Genomic DNA, 16,486 nt, shown 5'->3' on the forward strand with positions numbered 1-16,486 from the left:
CCCTCTCCCCCCCCCCACTGGCTCAGAGCTGTAAATTACATGAGCGGGAATTGAGGTTTAAGTGCTGCTCCCCAATGAAATGGCAAACAGAAAGCATCGTCATCACCATCGTCGCCATCGTTGTTACGCACAGACACACACAGGGCAAGCTTTAAAAACCGTGTGCATCAAACGGCTGGCGCCTGATGCAGCGCGTGGCATACAGAAATAGTGGCGTTTGAACGGTGCGAGTGAGATTTGTGACAATTGGCGCGTGTCGAGGCATTTTGAAGGCTGTGCCGGTAACGTATTTGATGATTTGATTATAGATTTGATAATTTGATAATTTGATAATAGATTTGTCCTCCCTTTATGCAGCCGGATAAATGTGACTCGGACTGAGACAATTGTGCGGTGATGCTGTCAGGAAGCAGAAGAAGAAGAATAATAAATCATCTGACGTGGATGTCTGTAGATTGGAAATGATTAATTATTTAGCACATTTCCACATTTTTTTATAATTAATGTGCTTGGTATTTAAATATAGCATTGATGCATTAATGGAACACACTAATTATGGTAATTTATGCAAATGAATTGAATACGTTATTCTACTGTGTATGAATTCGCGTGTTTCCTTTTTCCCACTTGTGGCAATGCAAAATCTGAATTAGTGTTCCCGTGCACGAGGGTTTAGTTTTGGGCATTTATATATCGGGGGAAAATCACGGATCGGAATTTCGCTGCACAATACAACGTTCCGTGGTCTATAGCGTCGTCGTTTTTCAAGTAAACCGCATCTCACGATCACCGAGGAACCACAGCGGAGGCAGCTGGAAGGCAACAGCCTGGCGCTGAGCGGGCGCTACCAACACTTGCCAAGGCTCTGTGGTTACCTGCCTGTGAAGACGTTTTTCAGCCAATTAATGAGTGTACACATGCGGGAGATAACCGAAGCACCCGGAGAAAACCCACGCGTGCGAGGGGGCAACGCTTAATCCCGTACGGAGGGAACAGATGGAACAGATGGAGATTAGTCCACACTTTGCTGGAACCACCTCTCCTGGCGAGCCAGGGTACGGATCCGCCTCCACGCCGTCGGGAAGGGAGTTTCACGACATTTGTGCGGTGATCCACCGACCCCGGCTTCCTCCGCACTGCTGGCTTACAGGCCACGTGCCTAGCCACCACTTCACGGTGTTTGTATCATTTACCTGATGTTTTATATATTCGTTCGTGTGTCTTTGGGCTCAGTAAAAGTGACGTCACTCGATGTTACGTGACGCTATTTTTTGGTGGGAAAACCGGTGAAGTGACGTCATATCAGTCACGTTGCTTCGATTTTTACGGAATAAATCCGAGACAAGTTTTATTTTTTGGAATCCTCCGATATTCTGTAGCCAGGCCTGATATTTTTGTTTATTAATCTGAAAATTGACAGCACATCCCTTATGAATATTAATGCAATAGAAATGTGGAATTTCCAACGCTGGCTCGCGGGCTGTGAATACTCAATTGGGCAGGAAATCACTTTGACTTTGCTTCAACGATCGTCAATTACGTGAATCTACGTGAATCCCATGAGATGTGTTCTCAATGTATTGGAAATCAGCGGTTGCAGTGGATTGCACACTGCACAAAGAACGCCGGTGATCAGTTCCATCGTAAACTAAACTATTTGTTATTTTGCCAAGTAAGGCCCACTGAGCTACCTGGCCACACATGATAACTCAACAAAGTGGCTTAGCACGTGGACATTTATCGTGGCCAAATACTCTAAGCGCACATTGATTCTAAATGTGGAGGGAAAAACCGGAGTACCCGGAGAAAAATCAAAGTTACCACTGGGAGAATATCAAAACTTCAAAAATACAGCAGGCATCAGGGTTGGGATCGAACCCACGACCTCCTCCATACCGGGCAAGGTAGTTCACATCTCGCCACCGCAGCACCCATGATACTTGGCCATGGCCAACATTGATGGCGAGCAATATTTGAACCAATCCTGGGTACCACCTTCACCAATTCGTGCTGATCAGTGTGGTGAAGTATGGTCAACACTCACCATGGCCGACACCCTCATGCGATGACGTACGTTTATGTCATCGCAACGGAACCGCTTCGGAACGCAATCGAAAGTCGAAGGCCGCGCGGGAGGAGGGTGTCTGGCACAGTTTTGGCACCAGCTGTCACAGAGTGCGGTCGTGTTGTTACAGTTTATTTCGGTGAGTTACCATGTATTTTAAAAACAGCGGCGCTACGCCTCTCTAAATAAAATGAACGCTGAGCCGCACGCGCGTTCCACGATTCGGCGGCGAATGGGACAAGACAAAGATCCCCCTTATAGCCTTAACAGACTGTAGAGGCAAGTGCTGTTAGCGAGCACCTATGAAGGCCGGAACGGTACACAAGGGGGTGGGTGGCCAGCACCACGCCCGACCGCCTTTGTCTCCCCAGTGGCGATGTTTCCACACCGCACCAGGTACTCATTTAAGGCTGAGTCGACCTAGGGCAGGCCCAGGACCGGTTCAGATAATCGCCAACGGGACACCCGCCCTGCCACCTGCAGACGTCTGAGAACGGGCAAAGGGGGTTAAGAAAGGAAATGGCCAAGAATCCCAATCACAGGGTCCCTCCTGAAAGTGCAACGGGATGCACACTGCTACGGTGGTGCTGCTCACTGACCTTACGACCCCGGAGGTCTCGGCAGCTGAAACAACGGTGCAGCTTTCTTAAATACTTCTTAAACAATCCTCCGGATCTCTCCACCCAGTGGAATGAACGGGCGCAACCTCGGTGACGGGAAGGTCGCGTGCGGTGCGGCACGGCACAAGTCGTGGGCACTCCCACCTCCTCAACCATGTCTGGCCATCTTGGACAAGTAGGCCAAGTACCCGCTAGAGGGGCTCTCTGAAGCGCCTTCTGTTGGGAGGCACTTACGCCAGCGGTCACGCGAGCAGGCAGTTGGCAGGGCTGCACTTTCACCCCTTTCTACGAAGAGGTGCCTTCACCAGAAAAAGCATTACAGAAATCCCAACATGCTCTGCATTTCAAGCTGGCATCTCCATGCCTGCGCATTGCTGCCTGCAAGGGATATTCAGTTATCCACCTGCAGTCCGGAGACTTGGTGCCTTCTGCTTCTTTATATTTCGCAGTAGCAGGCAGCTGTATCTTGCTGACCCACCCATACCGGACATCTTTGAAAAAGAGCTTCCATAGCTCATCGCATTTCTCTGCAGTCTAAATAAAGACTCTGATTCTGTAGGTTTAATTCTGTAAGCCATTTCCACGGCGTTTGGGGTGGTGGCTGAGCGGAATCCGCTCGCTCCACCCGACTGCGTGCGTGGAACTGGGGTGGGCGGCAGCGATGTGCGCCCCGATGGGTTTGCACCTCGCCGCATTCGTAGCTTGGCGGAGTCCTTGATTGTTCAGTTTATGGAGGAAATATCCCCAACCTTCTCCCACGTGCTGTTCGAACAGGTAAGTACGTACGAATGTTGAACTTCTTTCGCACCGTGCTAATCCGGAGGTGCGGTTGAGAGCGGTCCCCGACCCGGTGAGGGCTGCTTCAGTCGATATCTAAATGACATTAAGGGGGTAACATTATTATGATAATTATAAAACAAATCGATAGACCTCTGCGAGAAGCGTCGGTCGGTCGCGCGCGAGCCTCGCTCCCCCCACCGCTGTTCCTGGCACGGGGGTCACGCGGGGGTCACGCGGGGGGTCACGCGGGGGGTCACGCGGAGGTCATGTGAGGGGTCACGCGGGGGGTCACGCGGGGGGTCACGTGGGGGTCACGCGGGGGTCACGCGGAGGGTGGACCGCGTCGAGGAAGGCGTTGGGGACGCCAGCCCGCCCGTGGCCACGAGAGTCTGCGACGATCCTCCGCCGCCTGATTCCACACGAACAAACGTCCTCCTCCTCCTTCTCCCAGTCCTCCTCCTCCCTTCCTCCCTCCTGTGCAGCGGCAGCAGCTGCAGCCGCGAGGCGTTTTTGTTTTTAATTTGTATATAAATATATTCTCGGTTTGATATCTGGCCTGCCTCGGGGCCCCCTGCCTGCTGCATCAGTGCTGGCTGCGCAGTCAGACTTGGGCTGCTGCTGCTGCTGCTGCTGCCACCCCCACTCCTCTCTCTCTCTCCTGCGCCCCCAGAGAGCCACGGCCATGTCCGATCAGTCTCATTCTAGAAGGGAATAAGGGAATGGAATCTTTCCTCCATCTTTAATCCACAGCCATTGTATTTTTTTTCATTTCCCCACCGCCACAGATTGACACAGGTCTAAAGTTAAACATCGATGTCCTACATTTGTCACTGTTTACTGGGTCGGATTGGCTCGAACGTACAAGCCTGACCATCTCCGTGCGTGCGTACATGTGTGTGTGTGTGCTTTGAACAAATGTGGCCCTCGGTCCCTTCCCGTGTCCCATTCCAAATGAACGGGCAGCCATCCGTGACAGGTTTAATATTTGTGCCTCTCAAGCCGGCCACTGATGGGAGCTGAGCCTGGCCGCTGCCGGAATGATTGTTATGCCCTCGCGGACACAAACGCAGCGGCATGGAAACGTTCGCGCCTCGTACCAACAGGGGGCCTGGGTTCGACTCGTGGCTCTGGGTACCTTGCTGTGCGGAGTTGGTACGAGTTGGTATGTTCTCCCCCGTGCCCCCCCCCCAGTGTTCCTCCCGGGTTCTCCGGTTTCCGGTCAAAGGCACGAAAGACATCCAGCGTGACTGGTATTGTCCATAACATCCCAGTTGCTCTAAATATTGTCCGTGAATTGCTCCTCTGGGACAACGCACACAGCGATGTCTTGTCCGACACGGGAAACCCTCCTGGAAGCGTTGAAGCTCAACAAATAATAAATACAGCTGCCACTGTTTCAGCCGTCGGCGACTAAACGGGGGTTTCAAGTTGGGTTGCTACCTGTCCAGGGTTTCTCGGGATCATCCTCTTTTTGAGGTAGCTGCTTCCCTGGGAAATGTAAAAGTCTTCCCAGGACATTCACCTTCTTTCGTTTTTTTGTTTCTTCTGGAAGAAAAAAATAAAGTAACTTTATTGGTACCGAGGCTCCCACGAGGCCGTTCGGGAGGGCGTCTGGCGCAGTTTGGCGCCAGCTATCGTCGAGTGCGACAGTTCCCTGCAGTGAGTAACAATGTTTTTAAAAACAACGGCGCTACGCCTCTCTAAATAAACTGGATGCTGACTGGTTCGCACGTTCCGAGATTCCGCGGTGACCGAGACCGCCACCCTGCAACTTGCAGTCGTCTCGGAAGGGGAGAGCGTTACAACTCCTGGATATGTCCTGCTGCATGATTATGGTGGTAGTAGTAACAAGACACCACTCCAGAGAATGCATTTACATGCAATTCTCCTTTCGTTCGGTTATCGCGAGACGTCCTCTCTGTGATTTGTCTTCGTTGTGTTTGTACCTCAGGTGGCAACCCGATTCTCTCATGCAAATGTGATTTGTAACTTTGATCCTTACCCATGTTATCGGTAGTTCAATGTTGATGTGCCGTTGTATTGAGGGACTCCTGCTGTGTGGCGTTATCTTGCTGTGGTCTGGGACTGTTTTGTTGTTTTTGCTGCCTTGCCCAAGCTTGATAAATCGGACTTGTATAAGTATTTATTTACGTTGAATAACTTGCCGAGCTTTTCACTACTTCGCACTCTTATCGTTGCTTGTTGTTGGAGCTCGCTACCCCCTTGCCCCTGTGACAACGAGCTTCAAAGCTCATCGGATTCCCCGCGTTGCAGCTTAAACAAAGATGCTGATGCTAAGTGCAGTGCGCTGCTGGCCTCAGATCGGTCACCAATTACTGCACACGGGACCACTCGGAAACCGGGGGGCCCACACGGGAAATCTGTGCCCCGGGGCTCACACAAAAGAGAACCCCATAATGGGCCGGTAGCCGCTCATGAATAAGGGGGGGAGGTGGGGGTCCTGGGGGGTCCTGGGGGGGCCCTGCGTGGATTCTTCCCCGGGCAGCCAGGAACCTCTGGGCCGTCCCGATTGCAAGCACCATTTGGATTTCAATTAATTTGGCGTAATCCAGCTCAGAGAATGAACACGTGTGGGTTTGATTGCCCTTCAGTGAACGCACTTGAGCGGAGCTTATTAAACGAGTGTGGATGAACAGTGCCATTGATGAGACGTCATCAATAATTGTGTGGCGGCGGTTTCCGTGCGGAAGCTGGTGCTGAGTGGGAGCGTTTTCTCGCGTCCCTCAACTTCGTTCCAGCGGCACAGAGGGAACAATCGGTCGGAGGGAAATAGGAATGATGAAAATACAATTTGTTTTAAACAAGTCTCCAACATTATTTGGTGACGCCGCCGCCGCTGCTGCTGCTGCTGTCTGCCAGTGGTGCACAATCAACAACAACAAACTCAACACATTCGTCAATAACAACACCGTGTGACCTTAAAATGAAACTATAATGGGTGACGTTTCGGGCAGTGGTCCTTCTTTAGAGCACGTGGAGAGGCATTCTCAGTAGCTCTCGGCCTCTCTCGCGTTCCTCTGCCTTCTGAAGAGGAGCCATGACTTGGAAACTCGCCAATTAATTACTTTTTCATTTTAAGGCTACCCATGGGTGTGTTGAGTTTTTTTTGTATTAATTTGAGTAGACATCTTTAATGTGATTCTTTCTATTAACTGATAGATTTAGATCTTATATTTAAATACGTGACATCTCATTGAGGTTCAAATATCTTTCTAAGATTAAGATTTGGTTTGACTGCCATGACATTGGGACAATGTTTAACACCGGAAATGAACCTGTGTATCGATTACATCACAGGATGGTGAGAGATGGCGCCTCCGGCAGGCCCTGATCCAACAGTGGAATGACCATGGAAGCTCATGCTGATGATGATGTGTATTTCTTTCTTGGAATCTTAGTATGAGACATCAGCACACAATGGCCTAACTCTAATAAAATGATGATTCACCGCCGAAAGGAGGGCTTTCGAAATTTTGTCTAGAAATTACCGGTCGGCAATGTAGCTGGGTGGCTCAGAGGTCAGAGGTTAGAGCCGGCACTGCTGAGGCAGCTTCCCACAATGAAACTGGGTGCTCGAGTGGAGTAGGTTGATGGTTTCGATGGCCCCACAACAAGCCGGCCACATTCACTTTGGTGCTGTTATTTATTGGATGTCGTGCTTCCACCGTGGCACATGAGGGTTTTCCCGTGTGCGCCATGCTAACATCTCGCGGTGGCTAGGAGATGTTAACTACCTCGCACATACACAGACACTTCACCATCAATACCTACACACACACAGACACTGCACCATCACCACCTACACACACACACACAGACACTGCACCATCAACATCTACACACACACAGACACTGCACCATCACCACCTACACACACACAGACACTGCACCATCACCACCTACACACACACACACACAGACACTGCACCATCAACATCTACACACACACACACAGACACTGCACCATCAACATCTACACACACACAGACACTGCACCATCACCACCTACACACACACAGACACTTCACCATCACCACCTACACACAGACACTGCACCATCAACACCTACACACACACACTGCACCATCACCATCAACACCTACACACAGACACTGCACCATCAATACCTACACACACACACACACACTGCACCATCACCACCTACACACACACACAGACACGTGTTGTGTAATGTCTGCGTGACACTAAAGCCTGCCCTGTGTTCTCTCCTCCGCTGCAGGTGCAACGAATGCTGCTGAATCAGACTGGTGCATAACGGTGAGAGACGTCCATTCATCCCCATCATGAGCTGACGACGTTGACAAACAAGAATAATGATGATGGGTGATCCGTGTGTAGATACCCCATGGGTTTCTCATGACCCCTGCCTCTGTTGAATGTTGTTAGCGGATCGCGCTGGCCACGTTGGACCAAATGCATCAGTAAACGATACAGCAAGAATATTGAGATGGGTGGGAGACATGTAGAATATTATAAGGCGATGTAATACGATGCTGATGATCATTTGAGCAATCCATTATGTTTTTGTGTTGAACTGGGACCCCATATCGTGACAAGCGGGTCCTTGTGAAATAAAATCGTAAAACATTAAATTCCCCAGCATTGATCGAGGGCAGCCTGACTCTGCTGATGAGACATTGTGTATCGAGACTGCTCCACAGTTTTGCGTGTGTCACTGAATCAACCCTGATGAAGTGACGCATCCCCAGAATGAAGGGCGTGACCCATGGGTTGCCCAGGGAATGTTGTTGTCTTGTTATGTGCAGAGGCGGACATGAGTGGTGATTTATGATCTCCACGAAGACGCAAATTGTTTTTGTTCGTCAAGGAAGCTTCTGCACTGGGGATGTATTGGCCTAAGTAGCTGGAGAAACCTCCACCGTACAATGTTTATAACTAAAGGGTCTGCAAACATTCTATATTAGAAACACGTTTTGCTGGCTGGATTCTACTACAGCAAGGCCATTATCATCATCATCATCATCGACGTCGGCCATGACCGATCCACTGCTGGATGATTGCCTCCCCATGAATTCCACGTCTCCTGGTCCCGTGATACAGCACATGCACCTCTCTTACACGAGATCATTTAATCGCTCCGTGTCCGTCATAGACGTACTCTCGGGGGCGTGCTCCCTCCTTCCCGAGTTCACCACTTCCTCTCTCTGCTGTCCCTCAATGCAATTCCAAGCACGCATCTCTCCATGCCCCCTTTCTGCCTTGTGTTCCACCGTCTCTGTCAATGTCTGTCAATGTCTGTCAATGTCTGTCAATGTCTGTCAATGTCTGGGTGTCGGATCGATGTGTCACGGCCGGTAGGGTCCTGGCGCCTGCCGGGGGGGGGGGGGGTTGCTAGGCTGGGCCCTGCACCCCCCCCCACCCATGTTCACTCTCCTGCTTAGTGGCGAATCACTGCTATGGTGGCCCCCCCACACAATAGCCGTGGTGGCGAGATGTTAACCACCTCGCCTGGTATACAGGAGGTCGTGGGTTTGACCCCGACCCTGACGATGCCTTTGCGTGCTCTCCCCGTGGTGGTCGCGTGGATATTTCTCAGGGTAATTTGTTCCCCATCCACGTTTAGAATCGACATCACGCGTTTAGGGTATTTGGCTGCGATACATTTCCACGTGATGAGCGACTTCATTGGGCTATCGCTTGTGGCCAGGTCGCTTCTACATAAAGAGCTGTACAGCTCAGTGGGCCTTACCTGGTCAAATAAAACATAGTTTTAGTTTAGCTCTACAGGCCCCCCAATCTGAGAGTAGATGGAGCTGGACCTGAGAGCGGGAATTGTAAGTACGTTGAACTTCTTTTGCACCGTACATAGCCAACCGTGCTAATCGGAGGTGCGGGGGAAGGACAACAACAACAATAATAATAATATGATAGCAGCTTTAATTCTAGATTTGAAGCTTTCGTGACTGCAAGGATTCACATTCTTAGGTTTTTTCGGTAAAGTCACGTAGGTAAAAAATTAAAATTAATAAAAGTAAAATAAAATAAAAATCACGACGTTTCGGAGGCAACACAAGCTTCCGTCTTCAGGTGGAACCGTCACAGCATGATTGCTGTATCTCACTTGATACAGCAATCGTGCTGTGACGGTTCCACCTGAAGATGGAAGCTTGTGTTGCCTCCGAAACGTCGTGATTTTTATTTTATTTTTATTTTACTTTTATTAATTTTAATTTTTTACCTACGTGACTTTACCGAAAAAACCTAAGAATATGATAGCAGCTGATAGCTAAAAAGGCCACGTGGCCTTTAACTCTGACGGCGGCGTAGCACAGCGACGTAGCACGTGGTCTGTCTCCCACTATTAGGGTGGTGTGGGTGCTGGGCTCGTCATCGTCGGTGTGAGCCGGCTTCTAATCACACGGTGACACGTGCACAGGCTCGATGCTGATTCAATATCACTTCTGTAACAAAGCAACCCCGCTTGTAATTGGGGTGACCGGTTGGCTCGGAGGTCAGGGCACTGGTCTGCCGCTGATGAGGTTCTGGGTTTGAATTTGGGTTTCAGACTTTTCTGGCAGAGTGAGGATTTGGACACTTCCCTGGGACAGGGCGTTCTAAATGGCTAAAGTTTGAATTTGATTCGCAGTCTTTCACGACCAATGTTATGACTCGTAATTCGTTTACTTTGGGCTAAACCCCAGCGTCGGTATAGAGCCAATTTTCATCTGTAGCCTCCAACACCGGACGGAGCCAATGAAACAAAGTCACCACGTGGGTGATGTGCCAATCGATTTGGTTTTCAGTAAACTGGAGGAGGAGGAACGTTGAAAAGCAAGCAAAATGTTGACTATTTGTGTTCGACGTTTCGCTGCTGGATACAATCCGCATCATCAGCAGTTAACAGCAGCTCTGCTCCCGCGTTACTGTCTGTATGTACGTTGGACTTCCTTCGCACCGTACTTAGCCAACTCTGCTAATCGGAGATTCTGGGGAAGTACAACAAACTAAACACAAAAAGCAGTTTAAAAAAAAATAGTTTTCAGTCGAGATGATTTAAAAGCGCACAACTCCGGTGGCTTCCTAACATCGGTTGGAAAAGCGTTCCAGACGGCCGCAGATGCGCATTTGATTATTGCGCAATGCGGTGACCACCGCTTTTGTTCGATGGGCAGCCAAAAGCCGTTCCGAGGATGACCACCGTGGGGGGGGGGGGGGGGGGGAGTTGGCGTGATGATGGTTGATGCTCCTTGACGAGAAATTATCTTCCCGATCTCAAGGCCCTTTAACTCTGCTCCGTCAGCCCACGTGCCCGACACGATGCCGAGGGCCCCTCCACGACGAGTTGTTGTTCTTGTACGACTCTCGCGAGAAGCTTGCATCGACAGAATCACGGTCATTAAAATCGTCGATTATTGAAGGGTTTGTCTCTTACTCAATAGCTCCTCATAGGTATCAATGCATGCGCCAACTTAAAAACTGGGTTATCAAAAAGCATTCTAAAAATAGAATTCTCATCAGGCCCCGTGGTGTAAAGTGCAGTCTTAGTAACTTGTGTATCCACTCTCTGACCTCTATGTGCTATGAAGAAAGGTCGCTCAGTATGGCAAAGGCTGGAAGGGGGGATGTTTTCATCCGGCAGTGGACTGATCGTGGCTGGCCATGGAGCGGATCACAGTCGGCAGTGCACACGAGAGACACCGCGTCCGCGTTGGCGCAGACGTGATAGTATCCTGCCCTTGTCACGCTTGCAGGGACATTCTCTTCTGATTAAACATTCCCATCAAATATTCGGATTGTCATCGCCGTGGCCCCCGCAAGCATCATCCTGCTGCGGCGGCCTCTTCCCTCCACGCCATCGCCCGGCTTGTCAGCGCGTAACTTTCACTCCGGCCATTCTCGCAGCGGCGGCTTTAGGCTGTCCGCCGAACAAAGGCGGTCACCGCGCCGCGCACTTTCGAGGTGCGCTCCTGCGGCCTTCTGGAACGCTCTTCTGTCCGGTATTAGGAAGCTACTGGGAGCTATGCACTCTTACATCATCATGGAGGTTGAAAACTAATTTCTTTAAGACTGCGTTTAGTGTTTAGTTTCTTGTCCTTCGCTCGCACCTCCGATTAGCGTGGTTGGCTACGTGCGGCGCAAAGCAAGTTAAACGTACACACGTGTGTGCGTGTGTGTGCGTGTGTGTGCGTGTGTGCGTATGCATGTGTGTGTGCATGTGTGTGTGCGTGTGTGTGTGCGTGTGTGTGTGTGCATGCGTGTGCATGTGTGTGTGTGCATGTGTGTGTGTTAGTGCGTGTGTGTGTGTTAGTGCGTGTGAGTGCATGTGTGTGTGTTAGTGCGTGTGAGTGTGTATGTGCATGTAAGCGTGTGAGTATGTTAGTGCGTGTGCGCGTGTGTATGCATGTGTGCATGCGTGTGTGCATGTGACCTGCCAGCGGGCGTTCGACACTTCACGTGGCCTCAAGGTGCACATGGCCTGGCACAAGCGTTGTGGTGACGTCACCGCCACTTAGTGGCGAACAGAGGTTGCAAACGGGTTTTGATTCCTTACCCGTACCCGGTCGCACCAGGGTCGCAAACGGGTACCCGTACCCGTACCCGGCCGGGTACGGGTAGGGTACGGGTATCGGGTACCTGATTGCGACCTCTGGGATGAAGCCATGTTGCAGGCGCGGGTGGGTTTATTCTAGGAACTTGAATTGTGTGGAGACAAGACGTTGGGAAATGAGTGACAAACAGTTACTCACCAGTGACTCACGGTCTACCTGTACCCGTACCCGGCCGCACCAGAGTCGCAAACGGCTACCCGTACCCGGCCGGGTACGGGTAGCCGGGTATCGGGTAGGGTACGGGTATCGGGTACCCGGTTGCGACCTCTGGTGGCGAATGGCGGTTGTTGTTGTTGTGTGTACATGCGTGCGTGTGTGCGTGTGTGGTTGGCGCTCTGCACTACAAACCTGGCCAACCGAGTTCGATTCCCGCTCACAGCTAACAGCAGTGACGAATATCTGGACCAGTGCTTGAGGCCTCCCTTAGGTCAACTCGGCATGAAATGTGTCCCTGTCTCAGCGTGTAAACGTCAGCACTGGAGCAACAGCGGCAGCCCGGTGCGGTGTGACCCACCCACCCTCTCGCGTGCCGTGCTCGCCAACAGCACTTTGCCCGACAGTCTGTTAGAGGCTACACGGGGGATCTTTGTCCTTGTGCGTGTGCAGCGGTTAATGGAGAGCGGTGCGGATGACAGCAGGAACCGTTGTCATCACGGGCGGAATATTGGCTACGGTCATCCTTCTCTGCATCATCGCTGTTCTGTGCTACTGTCGTCTGCAGGTAAACGGCACGTTGCCTTCACACCATGACACCACGTGGCGGGTGCGGGAAGGGGTGGGGGGGGTTACTAAGAAAGACTTTAAAATAATATTTGTTTACAACTTGACGGGGATTTCCGCCCCGGTGGAGCGTCGCTGCCGGACTAGCGCTCTTGACGAGGCCCCGTCAGAAGCGATCCGCGAACGCGCTACCGTGGTGCCGCGTGCCACAGCTACGCACATGACCGGCCGCACCTCCGATTGGCGCGGGTGGCTACGTACGGTACGAAAGAAGTTCAAGGCACGCACGCGCGTGACGCTCCGCCAACCTGTGCCCCCCCCCCCCCCGCCGGCAGTACTACTGCTGTAAGCGCGAGGACCTGGACAGCGACGACGGAGAGCAGCCCGACCTGACCGCGCGGCCCGCCTCCCCGGACTCGCGCTGCTCCGAGCCGGCGACCGACGGGAAATGCAACCACCTGCCCGTGGGACGGCCGCCCCCGCCACCGCCCCCCCGCGCCCCCTCCTGCCGCCACCAGCGGCCCCCCCGCGGCGACCGCGACCCGTGGCTCCCGGCGGGCCCCCCGCCGCCGCCGCCGGCCTCCCGGCCCGACCGGCTCGATTGCGAGCGCAGGACTTGCCGTGCGGCGTCGCGGGCGCCCTACGGCAGCCCGTTCTACGTGCACGTGTCGCCCACGGGCGGCGTGCGTAACGGCGGCGAGAGGGTGGCCTGCTCCCCTCCGCCGATGTCTCTTCTGCCGCCGCCGCACGGATTCCCCGCGGCCGCGAAGCGGCCCGGACACTTTGGCGGATTCTCGCACAGCGTGAGCACGGAGGTATGAAGGCCGCCACCCTCGTCGCCGCCGCCGTCCCCCCCCCCGCGCCCCGAGCGCTCGCGTCTCCGCGAGCTCCGCGAGCTCCATGAGCTGCTCCGCCGCCCTCCGCCGTGGAGGAGCGCGGCCCGACGGGCCCAACGTCCGTCCCCCTCCGCCCGGCCCGCTCCGGGAGGGTTGGCGGGTCTCGGTCTGCGGCGGCGAACGGAGAGGGGGGCGGAAGCCCGGCGCTGCGGCGGAGACGGCAGGACGACGACGCCCGAGCCGCCTCGTCACTTCGTTTTGCGTCTCCTCGTTTTCAAAATCCCTCCGACCGCTTCGTCAATTTTATCAACGTGAATGTCGCGACATCACAGCCGTCCATGACATTTGGCCACGGGGCCTTTTTAACGTCGAGAGGGGGGGGGGGGGCTTTTTTGTTTTCACGGCTGGAAATGTCGCTTGGTTATTTACACACAAACACACACAATGGGAGAGTTCGTGGGATTGTGAGACTTTTTGGCGGGGTGAAAAAAAACATTATTATATCTTTATACTCCTTAGGTGTCACAATGCGTATTTGGATACACCGCTTTGTGTGTGTGTGTCGCTGTGTGGATGTCGACGGACGACAAGAGAGGCTTTTACAAAGTGGGGAAGTCGTCACCAGGACTCGAAAACAGAATTCCGTCTGATTTCGCTGATTAAACACGGCCACATGAGTGGAGTGGAACGGGTCGGCATGAAAATAAGATATTTTGTTAATATTTTACGGAGTGTTACTGAATATATATACACACACACATATATATATACAGATACGGGGTTCCTAATCCAGAGGGATAGCCAGTTCGTTCTCCCCGGGCGCGGCAGTCAAAACCACAGTGAGGTTTCTGAAATCCCTGGCGCTCTGTCCACCCAGCGGCAGCAGCAGCAGTGTCAGCGCTGACTCGTGCACCGCAGAGCAGCGCGCCAGGGTCGACCGCCAGGGTCGACCACCAGGGTCGACCGGTCGCGGGGTGAAGCGAGGGGTTGGGGCGACCTCCCAACTCTCCCGAGATGTCCGACTCGCATTGAAGAGTAGGCCAAAATACCCTCTCAAAATAGAGGGGGGGTCATCTCTAGAGCTACCCTCCCAGCGGGAGGCCTCTTGCAGCAGCAGCGGCAGCAGCAGCAGCGGCAGCAGCGGCAGCAGCAGCAGCAGCAGCAGCGGTGTCACGATGCAGCGGCTGCAGCGCTGCACCTTTACCTGCGAGGATCCCGGTGTGGAGCTGTCGCTTCGTTGGGGACGGGCTCATCCCATGTCCGTGTCACCGCCACTAATAGGCGTTCACAGTGTTACACGATGCACGCGCAGTGGTGTCCCCGAGTGTGATTTGTTGATATGGTTGCACGAATTAGGCTATTTTTAAGAAGAAAAAAATAAACTCCAGGACACGAAGACGAGTTTGTATGAATTGTTGCTTTCCGGAGGAGGGGTTTGCGTGAGCGATGTGACAACGGCTTGGCGGCTGGCTGGCTTTGGCGGGGCGATAGATGGTGATCGTGATGATGGATGTTGTCGAGTTTTTAGCGATGCTGAGGATTTGTGTGCGTGCGTGTGTGTGGTACGCGCGTGTGTGTGTGGTGTGTGTGTGTGGTGTGTGTGTGTGGTGTGTGTGTGGTGCACGCGTGTGTGTGTGGTACGCGCGTGTGTGTGTGTGGTGGACGTGTGTGTGTGTGTGGTTGCGTGTGTGTGTGTGGTGGACGTGTGTGTGTGTGTGTGGTACGTGTGGTGCACGCGTGTGTGTGTGGTTGCGTGTGTGTGTGTGTGGTGGACGTGTGTGTGTGTGTGGTACGTGTGGTGCACGCTTGTGTGTGTGGTTGCGTGTGTGTGTGTGGTGCACGTGTGTGTGTGTGTGAAATTTCACCACTAAAATCCAGCTGAGCATCTGGGTCAATAATGCGTGTATATTAGTGGCGGTTGTATTCTTTGTATGACGGGATGATTGTACAGAGTTACGGAATTGGCCTGCGAATTTGGGTGGAGGGAACAGAATAATAAATACATGGAAATGCATCAACATGTTTTTCTTCCCCTCCGTGAATCCCGCTGTGGCATATGCGCGTGTGTGGTGTGTGTGTGGTGCACGTGTGTGTGTGTGATGCACGTGTGTGTGTGTGGTGATGCACGTATCACCACACACACACCCGGGTCGCCAGGTTCATAGCGCGCTGCGCTATGAACCTGGCGACCCGGGTTCGATTCCCGCTCACGGCTAACACCAGTGACGATTATCTAAACCGGTCCTGGGCCTCCCCTAGGTCGACTCAGCCTTAAATGAGAACCTGATGCGGTGTGTAAACATCGCCACTGGGGAGACAAAGGCGGTCGGGCGTGGTGCTGGCCACCCACCCCCTCGTGTACCGTTCTGGCCTTCATAGGTGCTCGCTAACAGCACTTGCCCCTACAGTCTGTTAAGGCTATACGGGGGATCTTTGTCTTTGTTGTTGTGTGGTGATGCACGTATGTGTGTGTGGTGTGTGTGTGTGATGCACGTGTGTGTGTGTGTGTGGTGCACGTGTGTGTGTGTGGTGATGCACGTATGTGTGTGTGGTGTGTGTGTGGTGTGTGTGTGGTGCATGTGTCTGTGTGTGGTGTGCGTGTGTGTGTGGTGTGTGTGTGTGTGGTATACGTGTGTGTGTGGTGTGTGTGTGTGATGCACGTGTGTGTGGTACACGTGTGTGTGTGTGGTGATGCACATATGTGTGTGTGGTGTGTGTGTGTGGTGTGGTGCATGTGTGTTTGTGTGGTGCACGCGTGTGTGTGTGGTGCGTGTGTGGTGTGTGTGTGTGGTGTGCGTGTGTGTGTGGTGTGCGTGTGTGTGTGGTGTGTGTGTGTGGTGTGCGTGTGTGTGT

At 52.8% G+C, this 16,486-nt stretch overlaps 1 protein-coding gene across 2 annotated transcripts in view; it reads left to right on the plus strand.

Annotated features, from left to right (window-relative positions):
- FAM163B (family with sequence similarity 163 member B) overlaps window positions 1–15,029 on the plus strand; it is a 43,340-nt gene extending 28,311 nt beyond the window's left edge. For both annotated transcript variants that reach the window (XM_078616025.1, XM_078616026.1), the window contains exons 2-4: window positions 7,727–7,764; window positions 12,684–12,798; window positions 13,133–15,029. In XM_078616025.1, coding sequence (XP_078472151.1) covers window positions 12,706–12,798; window positions 13,133–13,618 — 579 coding nt within the window. In that variant the 5' untranslated portion in view covers window positions 7,727–7,764; window positions 12,684–12,705 and the 3' untranslated portion in view covers window positions 13,619–15,029. The remainder of the gene's footprint in view (window positions 1–7,726; window positions 7,765–12,683; window positions 12,799–13,132) is intronic.
- Window positions 15,030–16,486: the final 1,457 nt, after the last annotated feature.

This window comes from Lampetra planeri, chromosome 49, assembly GCF_965212315.1.
Source record: "Lampetra planeri chromosome 49, kcLamPlan1.2.h2, whole genome shotgun sequence".
In the NCBI taxonomy this organism is placed as follows: Eukaryota; Metazoa; Chordata; class Hyperoartia; order Petromyzontiformes; family Petromyzontidae; genus Lampetra; species Lampetra planeri.